This window comes from Cydia amplana, chromosome Z (genome assembly GCF_948474715.1).
Source record: "Cydia amplana chromosome Z, ilCydAmpl1.1, whole genome shotgun sequence".
NCBI classification, from domain to species: domain Eukaryota; kingdom Metazoa; phylum Arthropoda; class Insecta; order Lepidoptera; family Tortricidae; genus Cydia; species Cydia amplana.
The window spans coordinates 13363383-13386519 of NC_086096.1; the positions used below are offsets into that span (position 1 = coordinate 13363383).

The following is a 23137-nucleotide window of genomic DNA, read 5'->3' on the forward strand; positions in this document are numbered from 1 at the left end:
CTAATTATTTAGAAGCTTTTTAATTTTATTTTTTAGAGTGGTGCGAAAATTCAAAAGAATCTCGTGATCATGACCAGCTTATGAAAAAAAAAATAGGTAAGTAATGCAAGAAAATTTTATTAAATCATAGTGTGATAATCAAATTTAATTAACTCCTTTTCCTAAATTCAGTTTATAAATAAACTTTTTGTTAACAGTTAGCACGTTGTAAAATCTCTCTTAACCTGTGTCTGCTGGCTAACAAAGAATTGGGACATCAAAGTAACCGCGAAATTTTAACGCTAATAGCAAAACATTATTGAAAACTATGAATAATGTGCAAGTTTTATCTAAATATATAGGTAGTCGTATGTTTCTGCCTCCAACATTTACGGTATCTATCTGGATACCGTCCAGGTATACAGATTCTTTTTAACTTGTATACAGGACTAAATAGTATTATGTAAAGGATATTTGACCTTCTAAAACTATTATTATGTGCCTAGGTAGTTTTGTGTTGCTTGTAAAGTGAAATGTTTACGATGTTTCCATTCCTTCCAAAAGTTGTAGATTTATTTACATTTTACTAAAATAAAACATACCCAACGCGTAAAATGCAATACCGATAACTATGTCATCAATATTTGCACATCTAATTGACACAATATATTTGCTCCACAAAATCCTCGCTCGAGTTTAGTTTTCTTTTCTTTTCCGGCTAGGAAATCATTGTAAGCAAAAGTCATCACGTATATTTTAGCATGGCTCACAGTTAAACATAGTCACACCCACACCTCGCACGCGCCTAAACCGTCGTCAGCGGCCCAGTCCCGTCCGCCGTCTCGTCGTCTTAACACGTTCCAGGTCAGTTCTCCTTTTCCTATTATTTTTATTATCATATGTATCTTCGTATTCGATTAGTCCATGATTTGTTTGGCGAAAGCGCTCATGACAGTTTACCAACAGACGTTTCAATGCATAGCGATTTTTTGATTATTTTGTTCTTATTATAGTGCTCTGTTGTGTTTACGTAAACCTTAAGAACAATCACATTTCTTAAACCACAGTCGTCAGTTTATTCAACATATGTGCTTCAAATTTGAGTTATTTTTAACTGCGCTGTTCAACATTCAGTGAGTGCACATTACAATACCTCGTGTCGGACAGACAAAAACCGGGTTTTCGTTACTAAAAATATACCCGTATCAAATGTTTGCGAAATCTATTTTCAAAATGTTCCACTGTTCGTACCGCCGGTTAAAGTAGATCATTCGTCACCGAGAATGATCGATCGAATTATTCCGAATACGAATCGTTATTAGATAATTTAACTCTAATTATAATTTCATAAATAGGTACATTGTTGACGCAGGCCTGTAGTTCAGTCCGCACTTGTAGTAAATACTGGTTAGCTTAAAAAAATATTCATTGACGCCGAATATTTTCAATGACTTTCCGGCGGGTTCGTGCCAAGAGTTGGTTTATCATGAGTTAATTGTGTAAAATTACGTCAAGTCAATAATCCTCGTAACAAACGCGTGCTACTGAACAGATGCCTTTGATGCTCTTATTCAATCTGTTATTTGAAGATTAACTTATTGTACATTGTACGCAGGACATGCGTATGCGTATGTAACTAAATGGCTTACTAACAACCATTTGATTGTTTTGAATGGTTTTGATGATCAATGTCAGCAATGAAACATTGCAAATTGCGCTACATGTAGATACCTACGTATAGCCAGTTTGCTGGCTGGCTAAAAAAATAACAAAATACCATCCATCGATGCCATCTGCGAAACACCGAGGACGCCAAACAACAAGAACAGCCTTCGAATTTAAGTATGTAATTTGTTATTTATTAATGAGGAGTGTTATGCGTTGGGATTTCAAAGCGAGATTAAACCGTCATTAAGTTGGAATCGGCCTTATCAATGAATGGGCAGTACCTTTCTATCATTGCCCATGGGTAGTTTTATTTATTTAGCTAAATAGATTTATAAACATTGTATCAAATCATCAAACACACGAAAGATATTTCTTTTTTTCATTTCATTCCATAAAACAGCATTTTAATATTTTTTCAGGAGAGAAAGTAATAGTGATTTACATATATTTGTTACGTTTTATTAATTGGCTCGACTTTAAAAACAATGCGAAAGTGCATGCTTCATCGAAAATCTATACGTGCCTTTCGTTTTTTGGTCTAAATAAAAACGAATTATATTGAACATCCTTTTAATGGACATGGCACCAATAATGAGACGTAGGTAAACCGTAAAACCTGTAAATTAAGTAACTGCAACATTTTACATAAACGAGAAGAGCTGTTTAAGTTGGAAGTTTCATTAATTTCAGTCTGTTTTAAAAGAAATGGCGCCACACTGCCCATGAATGATGAAAACAAAAACATAGCTTTTATTTCTTAATTATGTTGAAACCAATTGCAGTATATTTCATTAAATAAGTACATCAAAATATAAAAGACGAATAGGAAATTCAAATTTTAACACACAAAACTGTAGAAATTTTACAGGTATCAGTGAAATATAAAAATTTCTTCTCTTAAATATCTCATGATACTAATAAACATGCATACGAGTACGTACTCGAGTTAATTATTTTACCCTGACATCGCAAAGGAGGGTAATATCTATACCTAACGCGATTTGAAAGTTAGGTATAGAAATAAACCGAAGTTTATTTCATTTTTAAACTCACTGCTTGTACAAATACATTGAGTCCTTACTTAAAACACAGGAAATTGTTTTGAGTAGGTTTAGTAGACTTTACCTATTTATGTAAAAAAATAACTTTTATTAAAATACTCATAAATACATAAACGTGAATATAGTGGTAGTTTATACATTAAGTGACAATGCCCGTTATAATATTTAGTATATATAATACATATTATTGGATTTTTTCACACAATATTTTATTAAATTGCAGCGCATCACTAGAGGTGCTCCCATAATATGTCTTTTATTTTTAACCTACTTCATTACGTTATATATATCTTTTTGCTCTATAGTTTTTTGCATACTGAATAAAGACGGTATTTTATATGCTTATTAACCTTTTCAACGCTTTTCGTCCCATGCTAAAATGTGGCTTATACGCCAAATGGTTGCAATATGAAGAGCGAAAATAAACCTTATCTGTCAGCAGGAAAACTGCTTTGACAGCGTCCGTCATAGCCTTTTTAGTGGTTGCCCATGAGGGCACGACAGCACTCGACCACTTTAGTGGCTCTTGGCGTTGAAAAGGTTAACAAGCTTTTATTAGGTCGACCTGTATGTAATTAACTATGTAATGGAATCTAAGGTAACTAATTTAACCATCTTCCAAGGATCGTAGAGTCATGAAAATTGGCAGCTGTATCTAAGTTCTGATGACAATACAATAATATGGTACTGTCGAACTGATCTGATGATGGAGACAGGAGGTGGCCATAGGAACTCTGTGATGAAACAACGCAACCTAATTGTGTTAGGGGTTTTTAGAATTGTCTCGGTGAGTATTAGTTGTCTGTCGTAAGAAAAGTACAGTGAGCGATAAAAGCTTGTACCAAAAATGAAATTCTTGCCAAAACTTATTCTTTCTTTCTTATCGTATTCACCGGATTACTTTATTCCAATACAACTGAGGTAAAAGAAACAGGTTGTGCTAATTATAGAGGTCGCTGTTCACGATAGTAACATCAACAACATGTTTCATTTGTCGTCAACCAGGGCACTTTATTCGTCCACGTCGACCACTTCACAGAGTAAATAGATATTCGCGTTGTAATGTCCCTCGATATTGCGTTCAGGTGCCCTTTTGTTTGTTCAGAAAAACCGTACAGTGTCATTCTATGGAACATGCTAACTATGTAAACAAACCGCCATATTAAAATTGTCTCCGAATGTCAATTTACTAGTGACTTTTGTTTACATAGCAAGTTCCATAGAATGACACTTTAGGTAGGTAATGTAATGCTGCAACTTTTTGAACCCATACAGTACAGTTAATACTACAGCTGGCGGCTGGATTAACTGACTCCAAGTATTGCAATCCAACCAACATCAATCAATCAACATTCAATCAATCGGCATTAGGTGTTGAATATTTGTGTGCAATTCTAGTATACCTTAGAAATTAAATCAAGGTTATTTTGTTAATAAAGATCGCCATCACCATGAGCCGACTAGGTCGAACCCGGCGCACTCGCGTCTACGACTGCAACTACGACAAGGGCGAGAGCTACTATCGGCCAGTGCTGGACCGGCTGGACCACAAGACCGCGCCCGGCGCGGCCGACCACGCCGACCGCGACCGCTTCCGCGCGGGCGTCGAGTCCCGCATCAAGAGCGCGCTGGACGGCGTGGACGCGGAGATGGCGAGGGACGAGCTGTTCGACTCGAGGGGCGCGCGCGCCATGCGTGGCAGGCCGCTCTCTTCGGCTCTCGAAGAAGATGACCTGACTGACGACGTAAGCTATGCACATATATCTACATACTTTTATTAATCAAAGCGATTCACTACATAGCAGGGATCGGAACCGGTTTTTTGCAAAAACTTAGAAATAACCATATTTTTAGAATTATTTTATACTCGAAATGTAGGACTCAGTTGTGTGTTTAGGTAACGACTTCGTATTATTCGATTGCCCAATTAGAAATGAAGTAATTAGCAAAGAACGAAAAAATACCGTTTCCGTTCCCATACAAAAAATACCGGTATCCGATCCCTGCTACATAGTATAAAACAAAGCCGCTTCCCGCTGTCTGTCTGTATGTATGCAACTACGCAACGGATTTTGATGCGATTTAAATAGATAGAGTGATTTAAGAGGAAGGTTTATGTATAATTTGTTAACCCGTGCGAAGCCGGAGCGTGTCGCTAGTAATTTATAAACTTTTAAGATTTAGTAATGTTGTAAAAGTGTACATCTTAGACAACGATTATAATATTTTTTCCAAAGCTAAAGTAGCATCATTGGAACATTAAGCGATGATAAGATCATAGTATCATCAAAAAGATATAAACATGATATACTTAAATGATGACTAAGTACCTAAATACAATCTGATGCACTTTAAATCACATTAATACCGTTAACAATACTAGTGCAAATATCCAGTGTTTCCGACCAGGCTTTAGACTCGTCACATTAATTTAATCTAAAAAAATCTCTTGACTGGCGTTTTCACGCTGTCGAGCACGTTTCATAATCCTTATAAACCGTACTCAGCGTACTCTTCTTTTTTCCCCTGGATTAACGCACGATTTGAGTCTTCTTCCGTTTTCTTTATCATTTATATATAATTTAAAACCAAATATTTATACGAACGTAAAAAAGAGAAGTAATAGGTACCTACATATTACAATGGTCGCGATTATCCCATTACGAGTATTAGTAATTAGACATAGGTAGACAGCTTTTTTGTAAAGAATCAACGTTTTTTTTTAGATTACTAGGCAATGCTGAGGAAGTTGACGGTAATCAAGAGAGAAAGATAAATTACTTTTATAAGGATTATGACGAAAGTGGAGGGGAAATCGCCTTTTCATACAAACGTAGTGCTTATTTTCCTCTGTGTATAATTACATTATTTTCCATAATGTCAATATCCAGAGAGGAAAATGGGGACTACGTTTGTATGGAGAAGCGGCCGTCCCCTTTCCTCTTAAGCAGGTAAAATATATAGTTGAGAAAGTTGACGGTAACTAAAAAGTATTAAATTGTTTACAAAATAATAGGAAACCCCTACATAGGAACATCACTCACACAGTGACACTACTTATATTAATCCATTCGCACCAGCTCTTCTAAAAATCACCTGAACTTGAATGTTGTAGTGTTATTTATAAACTGCCAACAATCAACATTAATAAAAAAGAAAACAAAGCAAAAATAGAGAAACAATGACATTAATTAAATCCGGAAACGCTTTTCAAAATAAGTAGGTAGGTATTTATTAATTACTGGAACGGAATCGTTTGTTAATAATGTTCTTTGCTAGATATATACACATTTTAACCAAAGCAGCATGAGTTTGTGCTAAGCTTTAGGGCAATACCGTCAACCGATGTCAATAGGGATGGCGGAGGTGAATAGAATACACCTGGCAATTTCTTAAAAACTACCCAGACAAGTTGTCCCTATTCACCCCCGCCATCCGTATAAAACTAGGTTTTAGGCAACCTATATATACGTAGGAACGAGTCACACTCACGCTGCTTTTGCAATATGATAATGATATGGATTTTATTAGATGATGATGGTCCAGAGTCTGGACTCCAGGCCGATGGCAATATGAACTAGGATAATATATCATTGTCATACAGTCATAATACAACTCAAACTCATAGAGTCTGAGTTTGTTAGGGTCGTCTAAATGAGAGTAATTGACTGATGAAAGAATTGTACAGTCGGTGACAAAATGAAGTTTTTGACAAACAAACTTACCTATTTCAAATACTGGATGTAGATCGGATAGGTAACATTAGTTACGACCGCGACTTAATTCACCTGTAATTTGGTAGATTGATAGCCGAAAATATTAAATACAGACTCGCTATTTACCAATTCCATACCTATCTAATAATATGTCAATCCAGCTAAAATTAGGGTATCCACTAATCGCTATGTATTATAGTTTGGCTCCGCACACGTGGGTTTATTTTTAGTACGACACCTGTGAGTAGGTCACTAGTCATTCCTGGCCAATTGTGCAGTACAAATACTGCATCTCGATGACTACAAGCATTTGCTTGTAGTCATCGAGATTTGGAATTTTAATTTTAGCATGAGTAGATCTATTAATTAATTAATTATATTTTTATAATTTCATGTTTTACTTTATTTTAAAACAAGCAGCGGTATTCAGATTTCACACTTACCTAGTTAAAGGTTTGATAAATCCTTGTCTCAATCTTATACCTTTAAACGAGCAATTCTTGAATATATTATATTCATATATATTTATATATTTCGGGGATCTCGAAAACGGCTCTAACGTTTTGATGAATTTTGCTATATGGCGGTTTTCGGGGGTGAAAAATTGATCAAGCTAGGTCGTATCTCTGGGGAAAGTCGCATTTTTGGATTTTTATGTTTCCCTTTTCAGCTCGGTCTCCCAGATATTTGTTATAATACGACATTGACACAACTCGCAATGCATCTCGCGCGCTTTATTAAGTGCGGGTGAGGTAGAATAATTGTCATTTTGAATAATCTTAAGTAATTAATTTGATTGGTGAACAGTAGGTACATAATTACGCAGGAACATGGCGATCATTTATGTTTAGATAACAAAATTCTTATGAGAATAAAGAATCTTTAAGCGTAAATGTAAACCAGTTACATTATTGGGTACCTACTATATATAATAAATTACATCTCAGGTATAAAATGTTATTATTTACCGTGTGTTTGTTTATTTTTTAGTATCAGCTCATCGTTGGCACGAATTCAATTTTCCATGTGTTATGCCAAAATACGTAGTTGTTACGTTGAAGCTGCGTCAGTTGTTTCTAATTAAAAGCTGTGAATCCCTACGGAGCTTGAAGTACATGCGACTGGTTGAACAACCAAATAAGAACGACTGGACGTTTTGGCAATCTTGCCAAGGAATTACGAAGACTTTAATATAGATTCATCATGTTTTCTTACAAATAACTCAATTCCGTTGTAAATAAATAACGATCAATTCTCTTTTCATTGCGTAGGTACTATTTGCGTTATAACCGGGTGTGAAGCATTTTTCCTTGTTAATAACGAGTATACAGCATTAATGCATTAGTATTATTTGTGAGTATACGAGTATCTATGTACTCATAATTACAGTTCATAAAATATATGTAGTAAACATGGTTCAAAAATCATTTCTCGTCAACTTTGCTTCTCCCAGATTTTTTTTCGCCATACAGGAAACTCCCATTCGTGAGCGAATAAAAACCCTCGACTTTAATCCTGCGTAGATAAGAAGAGTGAGATAATATTATTAACAATGGTGCTTTTAAGCAATAAAAAAAAGCCAATTAACCCTTCAATTTACAGCCCCATGATCAGATACAGGTATACCTTCACATACTTACTGTTCGTGGAAACCTAAAAATGTTCCAATAGTATGGATCCGGATTGAGGTTAATCCCTATAAATCCCTTTACGCACTCTACTAGTGGAGCACATAGCCAACTAACAGGTTTTAAATACTGTATTGTATTTATAAAATATCCATTCCGTATCCCGTCCGTTCCTGTCTGTCAGCGGATTGTCCCTCAAGAATCGTTATAGACAGTTAAAATTTAGTAAATGTCTGATTATCTATTGCCGCTTCGACAGCAAATAATGATACTTAATCAAATCAAATCGAAGGTTCCCTTATAAAAAATGTGTTTATTGATGTTTTTTTAGAATTTACGAGTAGGTACCTACTTATTCTCTAGTTGCCAATTTTCTCACGCGCTGCACTGACTTAATATAAAAGAAATAGACACACAAAGCAGAACAAAAACGTCAAGAAATGTGGATCCCAATGACGTTTCGCACCATTTGCATTGATGATAAAAACGCTTACGTAAATTTTGAGTCAAGATAAATGTTTCGTACAGAAAAGAGCTTAATGTCGTAAGCATTAAGTGTCAAATTTGCAAACATAAGTACCACTGTTAAAAAATTTAGTCCGATGGCACTAAACGTAACGTATTTACGTCAAACAACGTCAAACGAGAATAATGAACGAATGGAGTCACTTTGGTACACTTTAATATGTATTACTGAATCGCGATTAGAAAGGGATTGAGATAGCTGTCAATCCATATTGATTTTGACGTAAGTGTATGGAAATCTGTTATTTCTAATCCCTTTCTGATCGCGGCATGATAATATTACTGTACAGGAAAACCAATTGAAGTAATAAATAAAACAAATTTAATTTAATCGGGAGCTCAAATAAAATTAATTCGTGGTTCAAATTCAAACAAATTAAATTTTTAATTCGTAAGTATACGTCTTTAAATACTAATTTCCTTGAAATAAATTCTACTTATTAAATAACTGTGTATTTAAGATCTACATTTACTCATAGCGCGGGTGCACGGGGACATTTAGATACTGATTGGATTTTTTTAATAAAGTCTACCTATACTTTATAAAAAAAATCCTGTGGTTGTCACTGTGTTCCGACAGGTTTAGCATTTACAGTTAGTCGATATAAGCCCTTATTGGTGGTGTATATGTCGGAAACAGGGAAATGGGCCGAACACACAAGTGCCGTTTTTTCTTGTTTAAAACTGCATCACTCCTATCTCTTGCTATAATTAAATAGCAGTCCACTTTGCACGTCGCATAGGTTTTCTTGGAAATCTTGAATTTAAACATAATATTATTTCTTATGAATTCCATATAAAAATATAAAAAAATATTGACCTCACATCGACTCATTAGATTTTTGTTCCTTAACATCCCTTCTTTGGTACTAACAAATTAATTTATTCAAAACCATAAAATTACCACCAGATTACATAAATTATGTAATGCTATCCAAAGAACTAACCGAAAGAAATACATTCCATCCTTTTTCCTTGTTTTATCATTGTTATTTTTACATATTTTAACGGCACATTTCGTAATTGTTGACAACTTCACATTTGAGCGTTTCAAACAAGACTAAACGAAAAAGTAATGCATGATCTGTTTTGACATCACTTTTGTGGGGCCATTTTTGGCGGCTGATTGGGTATCCAGTTCTTTATACTATATCAATGACGCGCTGTAATAAATTAGTCGGTTGATATTTAGTTACGCACAATATGATTTTCAAATAATAAAAATAAAATTAAGAGTACATACGTGATTCTTATATGATTGTTATTTACCCGACAGTTCGACGAAAAGAAGGAGTTTATAAATCGAATTACATGTATGTAATATATATAATGTACACAACTTTACAGAGTTGAGCGAATTAAGTATCCTAGTTTCAAATAGCCATAAAATTTCCAAAAAAAATTATGTTTTTATTTTAAATAACTACTTATACTCTATAATTTACAAAACAAGTTCATAAGCTCAAATCACTCTCCCTTTACTTGTATAACTTTATGCATTCTCACATAGAATGGATTGAACGCGGCTCGCATTACTTCCTAAATATCTTGCATGAGTTGCATGGGCGACAATTATTCTTGTATATATTTACAAGGAGCTCACGTTCCGCATCCATTGTTGAAAATACGACTAAAATGTCATTCTATGGAATCTGCTAACTATGTAAACAAACCGCCATATTAAAATTGCCTCTGAATGTCAATTTACTAGTGACTTTCTGTTTGTACATAGTTAGCAAGTTCCATAGAATGACACTTTACGACTTTTTTTTATCCGTTTTCTGAACCTACTGCACCTTAAGTCTTAATTAGAGATGTATCGCCTAGAATCGAGTTTCTATATTCGAGTCGAGTATATCAGCCATAAACCTTGATGCTGAAAATCTATTTCTGGAACTACTGTAAACAAAGTTGGTGCGATTATGTTCCGAAACTATTTTATTGTATACAGTTTTACGTTAAGCAACTATAAATAAGATTATATACACCAGACCAGCTATCATGGTCGCATTTTTATCACCTGTCATGCTATGCGTCACTTTCGCACTAACATATTTGTTAGAATGTGACAGCCATGGTGACAAATGATAATGAGCCGGCCATCTTAGCCCTACCTTAATACTTGTGACATAAATAACTCATAAATCCGCGTTTTCCCAGAGATATAAGACCTAGCTAGATCGACTTTTCGCCCCCGAAAATCCCCATATAGCAAATTTCATCGAAATCGTTAGAGCTGTTTCCGAATATAAATAAATAAATATACAAGAATTGCTCGTTTAAAGGTATAAGATAAGATATAAGATAATCGGTCGGTTCTACATAGGTAACCAGTAAAATTAACATAAGTTTATTTATTTAATTTCAGATCACAGAATCACTTAAGCGAATCCGCGCCGGAAAGAAACAGTCTCGCTTCGCTGAGGATATCGACTTCGAAAACTCAGTATCAAATCTGGAAAATCGCATGAGGATCTCTGATAAAATTTTGGAGACAGTTGGCATCGGCCACTCCGAGGTTAGTGGAGCGAGGCGTGCCCTGCAAGATAATGAGGAACGCACAGAAAAACGCATCGCCCGCAGATTGAACGAGGAGAACTCACTGACAAAGTGGACAGCTTTGAAGGACGACGAGAGTGCCGCAGCACAGCGCGCGAAAGCGAGCCGCGCGCGCCTCTCAGACTTGGAAGATGAGATGTCAGAGCTGTCAGAGCGCGGCGCGGCGCGTGAGAAGCGTGCAGCGCGCCTGCGCGCCCTCGTGGCCGACTCCGACATCGCCGACTCCGCCGCAGCCTCCACCAAGATAACCATCAGGGAACAGAGGGAAAAGAAACAAGTCACTTTCTAAACGCTCCCAACAAATCGACTATCTGTAACAACTTACTTATTTTCTAAAACTTAAAGTTTAGATTTATGTCGAGTATGTTAACACTATATTTTATTGTTTGAGGTAGAGGAGGTTGCTAGGAAGTACACTCCTGCATTTTCTTTTGGTACAATGGTGAGTTGATGTTAATTTTATACTCGTTGGAAAGAAGATTAAGGCGCTACGTATTTCCCTGTTTATTTATTGTTTTTAAGTAAATAAATACTTATTCATTGTTGTGAGTGGGCTCCATTTTATTATTATGTGTATGTGTGTTCTATGTACTTAACTACCTATATATTCTTCGCCAATTCCTGGGATTAGTTGCCAAGCGGACCCCAGGCTCCCATGAGCCGTGGCAAAATGGCGGGACAACGCGAGGAAGGTGATGATATTCTTTAGTTATAAATAGTTATTTATTGGTTTTACAAGAGGACACATTTGTTGTTTAACCCCTCGTGGTGATATTGATAGGTACACGAGCAAGCAAAAGATTCCAAAATTAAACCATGAGCGTAGTGAGTGGTCCGAAAAGTGGAATCTTGAGCGTTGCGAGGTTTTCAAGACACGAGGGTCAAACAAATGAATGCAATTAAATATTTATCATTCAAATTAAAATAAATAAATAAATAAATAAAATCATCACTTAAAAGTTAATTCTACCAGCCAACATGGGGAAACTACTCAAAACTTGCATAATATTACAATGCCACATGGATAAAATGCAACTTTCTCATTCGTTTTTGAAGAATAAAGGCAGCCTTTAAGAGCTGTTGTGATGGAAAATAGTTTCCTTAATTGCACACAACGAACCAAATGAAACCATTTGAAAACGAAGCTATCCTATAGCCTATGGACGGAGAGTTAGCCCCGGAAAATACGATTTAGACAGCTACTAAACTGGGTTGTTAGTTTACTATACCTACTTATACTCGTACATGTATATTATGTTGGTAGAAATTACATTAATAATCAACTTGACGTGTCTCTTTATTGAAAATCACGGTTAAAAACAGATTCACAGCAAATAAGTAACAATTAAATAAGTACACAGCATATACAGATTATCCATTGATTACTGGTCAACCTGTATATAATCATTGACGTTATTTTGATTTCAAAACGTCACTATAGTATTACGTTACTATTTTTAACCTTTTCGACGCCGTGTCAAACACAAAAGCTGTCACGCTGACGCCACGTCACCGAAGTGTCAAAACTGAAATTGAACTTTATGCATATGCACGTAGGTCTATGTTGCTCTGTGGTCTGTGACCGATTAATCGGTCTTTGGGGTTGAACCTACGGTGCGGATATATCGGTCATTGGCGTCCAAAAGGTTAAGCGTTTTCAAATTAAAAGGCATATCAAGATTAGATTGTTATAAAAGGACATGTCATGGTTGTTTGCAAAAAACTAAGTATAGTGCCAAGTGATATCTAACATTAACGCAATAATACGTTATGATATTAAATATATTAATTCATCATCTTCCTATCATGCTCCCGGCTCATGGAAGCCTAACGTGTTCACGGGAATCCGCTCTACAACTAATCCCAAGATGATGAAATATAGGACCAGAGTCTACTGACTGTCGCATTCAGTGCGGATCAAATCAAGGCCGATGGTAAAAAACCATAAAAAGTACCTACGAATTTGACCCCTATGTATATTCCGCGAAATTTAATGGTTTAAAAAAAATATCGACTTTTGGCTGCATACAATGATAACCAACAAAATAGTTCCAGTCAAATTTGGTACATAATTAAATTGTAGATTTTCGCAATTCACGAATAACAAAAAAACGAAGAAACCATTAACACATTGAGTGCCGAGAACCGGTCGGCAAGTTCTGTTCGTAGTCGCTCTACAAAGCGGGAACACGCTCGGATCAGCTACGAGCGTAGCGCTACGAAAACGTTGGCACTGCCAAATTGGCAGTAAATGTGTTAATTTTCGCTGAACATAGGGTACATGGGGTTCAAATTGGTAGCACTTGAGGTCCTGTATTTGCCTGCGTTTGATCTGTTGTAATAAAAGCGACAGAATGTATAAATGAGCCAACTTGGCAGTACTTTTTTCCAACAGAAAAGTTTTTCTGGCCTGTTTTTATGACTTCCGCCGATAAACAGCCGTCAGAGTCGCCGGATCCAGTAATAAGGATAGTAAAATAAATAACTTGAGCGGTTTTATTGCTCTCATTATCATAAGACAATTTCCGGCGCGAGCTCATAGTCCATATGTAGAGAATTATAATCAATAATCAAAAAAGTGTGCATTTCAATTACGTACGTAGTCAGCTGCAGAGAAACGGGTACCGCGTGTAGTTTGTATGCAAAGGTGCTAAGCGAATAGTATTACTGACTGTACATAGGTACACAATATTGTACGCATTTCTATTGTCAAGTTATCTTAATCACATTTGGTCATTCTCGATCAAAACTATGTAATCAACTAACTACCCAAAAGGCCAAAACCTATAGGTACATACTTTCTTTATAAATTTATAACACTTACGCCATCTGTCTCAGTTCGCGAGAAACAAGTTCCGCGAGAGTTGGCTAATATATGTTGGTTAGAAAATGAACTTTGCGCAGACGCGCATTATAATTTTTTATTGCTATTAGCGGTATCATCCGCTAGATGGTGATATGCGTCAGAACTACCTGTCATTTATTTTAAACCCCCCCCCCCCCCCCGGGGAATTCATTAGATTAGATTAGTAATAATGTCATTAGAGTAGTAGTGTTTCAAGCATTCCTCTCTATAACCAACTTTATAGGTACAATTGGGTACATAAGGGATGACTTACGCTTTACGCTAGACCGGGCCGGAGCTAAACTGCCGTATTCGAACTTCAAGATATTCACAAGAGACGACACGTACTAGATCCATTCTAGATACGTTATAGTTTAGATTTCAACTAGTTCTCTTTTGCAGCGCAATTCGGGCAACCAATGTCACTTTTACGATAGATCGTGTTAGATATCTATTAGATGTGAATTAGATCTCTAAGTAATATCTTGTGGAAATCGTTCAAAAGTATCTCCAGAATCGCGGAAATGTCAAATTTGACAGGTTATATCTTAAACATATCGTTATCGTATCTTGGCGATGTCTAATAGATATCTATTACAAAATCCGAATCGGGCCCAAAGGCGCTTCGTTTTAAGCACCCCGTGATCACCAATCAGGCGGGGCCTACCCAAGGCCTTCATAGAAAATGACGTTTCGGACGCCTAGGTTCGTCTGTCGTCCTTTACTTGGCATTAAACACGCTTATGTAACTAAGTAGCGCTGAATTTAATTAGGTACTCTCTCGACTCTTCATTACAGTTTATAATTGTCATAACATCCCAAGAAAAAATCCTCCAAATAAAGATAAAACGCCGCGCGGTCAGAGCAAGGCCGACAAATGACTACCTAATTAGAAACACAAAACGAGCGCAAAAATATCTACAGGCGGTTTAACGAACATTCTCGGGATATTAACTTGGTCATAGATCTGTATGTATGTATGTATATACTTTATTGCACATGGAAATAAAAACACGAGAAACATAGTCACAGAGTAAATTTAATACAACAAAGGCGAACTTATCCCTGTATGGGATCTCTTCTAGTTAACCTTTGAGGAAACGAATAAACAAAACAGAAGTAACGATGAATGACAAACAAAAACAATAGTGTACAATCACTAAAGTTAATGAAATGCAAGTTTTGAATACACATTGCTACAAATAATATACATAAACATAAATAGAAATACTCAAATAAATAAAAATAAAGCGTACATATATAAATATAACCTAAATAAAATAAATAAATACTCAATATATATCATAAATAAATAGATATGAGCTGTTTTGAATGTGATTTTGTAAAGCGTGCACCTAAATTATCGATAGCGCTGTGTTTATAAAAACAATAATGTATTGTAATAATCTAAATAAATTAATAAGTCTTATTTTACAAAACTCATATTCTGCCAATTTACTGGAGCTTAATGTTAGAAAGGATTTTTTTAAATTCAAACCCCAAATGGAAATGCGGTTGAAAATTTCTAACTATAACTGTTCCGAATAAGTAACATGTTCAGTTAAATACTAAATATCTGGGTGACCGAGCTTCGCTCGGAAAACATTTAAAAACTCGAAAATGCGCGTTTTCCCAGAGATAAGATCTAGCTAGATCGATTTTTCGCCCCCGAAAACCCCCATACAGCACATTTCATCGAAATCGTTAGAGCCGTTTCCGAGATCCCCGAAATATATATATAAATAAATAAATAAACAAGAATTGCTCGTTTAAAGGTATTAGATAGATAGATAAACTAAATGACATGGTAAATAAGCAAACCTTATAAAATAAACCTTACGATGCACTTTGGTACTCGTAAGTGTTTTCACACAAAAAAATGGTTTTGTCATATACCTCGGTGAAAACTAGTTTATTTTTTTAATAAATAATTTTCTCTTCCTACCATAGCATTTTCACATTCGAAAACCATCCACCTCTCATTAGCAGTTGACTGAATTCTCAATAAATGTTAGTACGAATAAGAAAACTTTGTTGTAAAAAAAATACGGCCATCAAGGGTTATTTTTTACGAAGGTGACCATCCTGTATATTGGCATCGGCATTAGGTCACACCGCCCAATGATTGAAGCCAAACTATTCGTCAATACAGCGCAACATAGGTACATAGGTAAATCAATCAGTGGCAGGCCAAGGGTAATACAATGCCGAAACTACACCACACTATTATTGATTCAACACTATGCGTTATCTTAAATTAATCTCTGTAATTTTTAATCCAGTTAACGGAAGCAATTATGTAGATGAATATTTTGAATTTAGAAATTTATTTTGTAATTTTTTATTTAGATTTAAGTACCTATTTATTTAATGTCGAGTGGTTTTGTTAATGGGACAGTACGGGGAAATCCGAAACTATTAAATGATAGAGGAAGACTGTCTTAAGAGTCCGCCGCAAGCTCGGCCGAATTACACCTTCTTATACAAACGGAGCTTCGTTCTCATTTTAAAACTACGTGTTGGATTGTAATGAAACTTTCAACATATAATCAATCCCAATAATCTGTAATTAGTTTATATAGATCCGTTATAAAACAAACGAAATAGAGCAAAAACAAGTTTTGTATGAAAAAATTGAATTTGCTGTATTTTTTAATTATGGTGGTATATCTGAAGGAAGATACATAAACTGATTACAGACTACACTGCTATTAGAAGGCTTTCCCGCACGTGTGAACGGTTTTGAAAGTAGCCCGTATACGGTATACGGGAAAAATTAGCGCCGTGTGAACCTAGCCTTATACTTTACAGATTCCTTTAACTCTACAATGATGCCGTGATATTAAAACGTTGTTTTTTACCGATCACTACTCATCAACAATCTTGTCTAATCTTATAGCACCGTATGTAAATTGGTTCGAAATCAATGTTCGAAATGCAATAACTAAACTCTATGAGATATATTATTAAGAACCGTGTCAAATGTAGTACCTACAGTCAAAAGTAGCAGCTTATTCCGTAGGTAACAGCTTAACAAAAAGTGATATCTGTATATGCAAATTATGCGAGACTCGTGGACAAGAGGAACCCAAAAAAGGTTTAATTACTAGCACTTAAAGTAATTTAAATATTTGTATTTCTTTTTTTGCGGTCCTCTAAATTTGTCCATGAGTGTATATAGAACAAATAAGTAAGACTGTAAAATATGTAATTTCGAATTAGAATTTTTTCTTTATTTTGCAAAGTTATCGGGGACGTCAGGTATTTTTGGCGCGCTGTTTCGTCCGCTACTATTGATGCTGACTGTATCTACTAATTCGTAAAATATATTTATTTATTTCTCGTAGCTCTTGGAGTCATAATTGCGTATCTACTGCTAATACCAGTCTACATTAATTATGTACCTACGTAAGGAATTTCATAGATCCGTTTTCATTTGTAAGTCAGAGAAAATCATAGATAAAATAAATAAAGCTAGCGTCCATTTCACTGCTTAAAAACTAAAGAAAATAAAAACACGGAATAGAATCGCAGATATCAATCAACACCAGCGGGCAGATGGCAGCCGTCGTTATTGTTTAGCCACGCTATTGCATTAGGAAGCAGCTGTAAGAGTTTCTAACGCATATAATTATATACTACTTCTTGCTTAGCCACAAATATTTGAAACACACCCAACTTTAAAAGCTTTACTTTTCAAATTAGTTATATATTTATATTTACCATTGTTGTACCGTTTAGCATTGAATCAGAACATCGTGAGGAAACCTGCATAAGATTGTTTGATTAACAACATGCAGACGGACAAATATTAGTATTTTTTTTAATATCATTCACATTAAGATTGACTAGTTAGCTTAAAGAACATTTGTATTCACAAAGCAATTGTTTCATTTAATTTTCATGCACAGAAATATAAGAATTTAACAATTTCTCATGCATCAAGAACCAAGACAATTTTCAATGCTGCATTTACCTTAAATTATATTTCTGAAATGAAATAATCTCAACTCGGTATTAATCATAATATGTAGGTACCTACAATAAGCTGCAGAGGTAATTGCAAACATGTTTCTATCCCGGTCAGTGTTAATAAATGTTTAAAATATTCAACTTTTTACTAGTGATGTACCGACTATAGTTTTGGCCGACTAGCCGACTAATCGGCGCTCGGATGGCCGATTAGTCGGCCCACTAGTCGGCTAGTCGGCCAAGTTCATAATCGTTACTTGCCGATAAAGATTACATCCGTATGGCAACTGTAGTAGCTTTATTCAAGTTCGAATTCATTAGAAAAACATTTTTTTTGCTCCTTGCGTCGTCGCGCTTTCAATATCAACCTGAAAGATGTTCCGTGCTACTGCGACGATACACCTACATAATTACCTATACATAGATTTAATATAAACACAAGCACATTTTGTACCCTAAATACGTATTTGAGTAGAATGGGTATTTGATTAATATTGGCTTATTATTTTATTTATCTCCTGCTTTCTGTAATTAATAATAGGCCGACTGATCGGCCTTTTTTGCCGACTAGTCGCCGACTAATCGCCGACTACAAATGTGGCCGGATAGTCGGCTTTCCCGACTAGTCGGCGACTAGTCGGTACATCCCTAACTTTTTACATATATACTGGTTTAGTGTTCAATGCCTATTTTGTACTGAGCTGAGGTATAATTGATGACTCACGTTAGACCGGGCCCTGTCCGGGCCGGAGCTTCCGGAGCTTCGTTTTCTATGGAAACCTGTCATCTGTCATAGAAAAGTATGCGCCAGAAGCTCCGGCCCGGATACGGCCCGGTCACGGTCCGGTCTAACGTGAGTCATCCTTAATCCGAAAAATCGGGCTTAATTATACAGTCGACTAACATCTAAGATATACAATCCAATGTTCCAAAAATATATATTAATTTACAGCCTCTAAGACAAACACAATAAGGTATTCTTTATTTGAAACGTTGGCTTGTAAAGATGTTTTAAACTCGACCGTACCTACTTATAAAAAAATATGGTGTCTATTCATTCTTACTCAGCGACACAGCACCCGAATAGCGACGACATTTATTTTTATAAGTAAAACGCATTACTTCGATCATATGATATAAACACGATGAACTATTTTTAGCGGGACTAAATATATAATGCGTGCCCATATCCGTACAAAGCTATAATCGTAGGTATACATAGATATTTGTTTACCTGGCAATACTCGGATACTTCGCGGTCTTTAGTAATACTCTAAGCAATTAGTTTCAGCTGTTTTTAATTGGCAATGATCACCAATACATAATTAATTATATACATACACATACCTAACACAGGCTTTTATACGTCTGCTATTGTATCGCTATCATGCACATATATAAATTAATTTGGCATGCGTTGTCTTTTAAGATAAATTGGGCTAATAATTTAATATATACCTTCATTCACAAACTGTAATCGGGCAGACGATTTAGGAAATTAATTTAAAAAAAACTGAAATTTAATTATAGTTATTTCTAGTTAGTAGGTATAGTAATTTTCTAATATGTTGTCTTAGTATTAAGTTTGAAGTCTAACTATTTAGTACAAACTTTCAATCCATGCTTAGCCCCCTTAGCGCGCGTTCCATGGTTAGCCAACTACCTCGTAGTTAACCGTTTATACAGGGTTAAACTTAAAATGTACGATTAACTCCGAGTTTAAACGGTTAACACCGAGTTGGCTGGCTAACCCTGGAACGTCCTAGTGGCCCTTAGAGGGCCGATTTACAATAACATAATAAAATAATCTGCATTTTAATATTGTGTGTTTCCATAGACCAGGCCAGGAATAGATAGTACCAATAACCCAAAACAAAACAAAAACACTTCAAAGATTATGTCAACGTTTTCTATGTTAATGCATGGTATTCCGCCAAACTTTATGTAGCCTCCTAAATCCCAGAAGCTTAAGTTTAGTACGTGAATTAATTTAGAACATTGTCACATTCAAAAAGGTAACGCTGCCAGCCTTCTGGGCACCATATCGCATAAAGGTGACCTGGGGAGCATTTTTTACTAATAAGTTTTGTTTAAGATTTGTTTTATTTTAGTTTTAATTATAACGTTTAGTTTATTTTTTTCTCCATTTTGTTTGTTACTTTGCCCTTACTTTTTCTGTTATGGGTGCAACTTTCAGGCTTCCTCTTATATACTCATTCCTTATCCTATCCATTCTCGTCACGCCACACATCCACCTTAACATTCTCATCTCCGCTACATGCAATCTCTTTTCATATACATTGTCTTATTTAATAAAAGTTAAAATTAAATTTTGGAATAAAGCCTGTATAAGGGCCTCTGGGACTCAGGAGGTTAATACTCGTTAGATAAAACCTAATAGCTAATGCCTTATTATATAATATTTTACATAATATCTAAAAATATCATAGCTTACAAATGTGAGAAAATTACACCACTTTGGCTCTTTTCCACGGATTTCACAAAGAACATTAATAATTTTGTACCCCATTCGTATGCTAATTGATTAATGATCTTTTATTAGCAGCATGGTGAATATATGCAGGGAAACTTCGCAGCTCATTATTACGAGTTTCATAGAATTGTTAAATTTAGTAGGTATATAATTTTCAGTGGATACGAGTAGGTACATAAATACATGTAAAGATAGTTGATCTTAATGTCTATCGAACTAAGGAAACAGCGTTTAAATCACCTAACAATTTAGGAATTAGCGCTGAAAGTCGGCTAAAATATATAAATTATCTTCTTCTTTATACAAGAGCATCAATTTCATTGTAGTCGAATAAAAGCTCACGTACCTACAGATTTTTTTTTTTGAGATCTACGAATGTCGGTAAATGGGTAAAATGAAATTAAGATGCAATGAAACCAAAGCATACCTATAATTAAATTCATATTGTAAGTACGAGTATATACATACGTAAGGTCAATACGGGTAGTGTAGCTGCGAGCAAGTGTGCTGGCCTTAAAATTGGGGCTGCTTACATATTGATTAGTGTTTATTACGAATACATTGTCACTAAACGCAAGTATGTATTAATATGAAGCAAATATATGAACTCGCAATAAACACTAAGCAATGTGTAATGAAGCCCCATAGTGTATGCTAGTTTTATGGTATTTATGTATGGGCCACTAGTTCCCTGAAATAAAGATTTCATTCATTCATTCATTCATTCATAGAGAAGGCCAGCCCCACATTTTTTTATTTTTTTTTTTATATTCAGAACTTGAAATTAAGTATATGTTTTACATATATTTATATGTTTAGAAGATTAAATCTTACAGTAGGCAATGTTAAATCTTGTCAAGTGTTTCGGAGTTTTTATTTTATTTCTAAAATCGTGCAACGATACGTTATCATTATTTACCTACATAATAAATAGTAATAATAGTTTACGAAACATCGTGTTGCGCGCGCTTAAGCGAGGTGTACCTACCTCGAAAATAATCTAAGAAAACCTATGGTTAATAATAGGTATGTGGTATGTATATCAAGTTGTGTAAATATGTTCTTTCATGTCAGTAACCAGAGTGTTGTATTGTGTTTTGTTGTATGTGTGATGAATAAGAAGTGATCGTTGACGTTCCACTTAAATCAAAATTAATAATTTGCACTTATCAAGAAATTTAAAAAAAGCGTTGAGTGAACCTTTATATCCGCATACGCGCTTCAGTGTTTGGCAACGGGATTTAAAATGTCGAGGAATTTGCGTGTGAAGAGCACGGTCAACGTATTGACAGAACATCATTGGCAGCAAACATCACGCACACAGCGCTTGCGATAGTCAGGTGGGGGCGCAAACAGATAAATCGGGAGGCTGCGAGAGCCATCGGGGACGCCGGCACCAGTCGTAGATAAGCGATCACCCGATCCACACGCTTCTCCAATCCCAGTTAGGTCCGTGACCTCTGTGCCTTATACTTCATAACAACACTTGTGTATCGGTCGAATATTAGTGCACTGTGTACATTTGTATTAACGTTTAGTGGTTTTTATACGCAGAAACCCACCACCTTGCAAAATGTGGGACGATGCTGATATCGAAGAATCCGCAGCGCCCGAGCCCCCGCCAGAAGAGGCTCCCGCCGAGGCCGCCGAGGAGGCTAAGGCCGAGGAAGCCGAGCCGCCGGCACCGGAGCCCGTTGTAGTAACAGAGCCTACGAGACTAATATTCAAACACTGGGTCAGGTGAGATGACACGTGTGCTTCAGCAAATAATTTATATTGAAAGAAAAGGTCTGCGCGACAAGGCCCAACCGGTCTGTAGTCGGTTTTCTTTCTTAAGGCTTTCTTTTTCCTTTCAGACCCAAGTTCCTGCAATACAATTACATGTACGACTACCGACATAACTACTACGATGATGTGATCAACTACCTGGACCGACGGAATAAGGGCATAGCGACTGAGAAACCGCGTGCGCAGACGTGGGGCGAGCGTGCGCTGCGCACCTACATCGCAAAGGACGCCAGCTACCGCGCGCGCCAGGCCAGCCGCGACACCGCGCTGCTGCGCGCCGTCTCCACGGGCGCGCGCTTCCATCGCTACCACACCAAGTCCATAATCTCGAGGAAGTATTCTAAACTCGGCTTTAACACCGTCTCCATCTAGCTTCGCTCTAACACCTTCGCTTGGCCTCGCTCCGTGGACTCCTCCCAGGCTCCCGCGTGACCTTTGTGGTACTGTTACAGGATTTCCTTGTCGTGACGGAGCTGAACACGAACCCGCGCGAGCGGTGCAACCAACCTCTAGAGTAACCAAACTCCGCTCGGAAGCTGTCCGCATTCCTATCTCTAACATGTCTCTAAATAAGGCAATAAATATTTAAGTTTTATTGTCGTTTTTATTAAACCTATACTTGCGTTTGATCCTAACTGTAGTGAACAACCTCGGTAAAAGGTAAAAAAAAATAGCTTTTTCCAAAGCATCTTCACCTCATACCTCTTAAACAACTGCTATGCCTTGCTAGAGTGTAGTATTTTTTTACAGATGTGTAATGAATTATTATTCAGAATTATTAAAATGTATTTATTTCTAGCAATGCAAAGCGATGTTACCTTAAATAAAAGTTAGTGCTATGCGATATCAGCATGTACTATCTATTTAAAAATAAAAGTGGCAGCAGTGGTTGTTGTTAATGA

At 36.0% G+C, this 23137-nt stretch overlaps 2 protein-coding genes across 2 annotated transcripts; both read left to right on the forward strand.

Moving 5' to 3' along the window:
- Positions 1-693: 693 nt before the first annotated feature.
- On the forward strand, positions 694-11685 carry LOC134661182 (uncharacterized). Its single transcript, XM_063517147.1, has 3 exons — positions 694-843; positions 4148-4453; positions 10946-11685. The coding sequence occupies exons 2-3, from the start codon at positions 4160-4162 to the stop codon at positions 11423-11425; spliced, it is 774 nt and encodes a 257-aa protein (XP_063373217.1). The 5' UTR covers positions 694-843; positions 4148-4159; the 3' UTR covers positions 11426-11685.
- Positions 11686-21736: 10051 nt separating this feature from the next.
- On the forward strand, positions 21737-22830 carry LOC134661882 (flightin). Its single transcript, XM_063518108.1, has 3 exons — positions 21737-21896; positions 22002-22187; positions 22304-22830. The coding sequence occupies exons 2-3, from the start codon at positions 22021-22023 to the stop codon at positions 22605-22607; spliced, it is 471 nt and encodes a 156-aa protein (XP_063374178.1). The 5' UTR covers positions 21737-21896; positions 22002-22020; the 3' UTR covers positions 22608-22830.
- Positions 22831-23137: the final 307 nt, after the last annotated feature.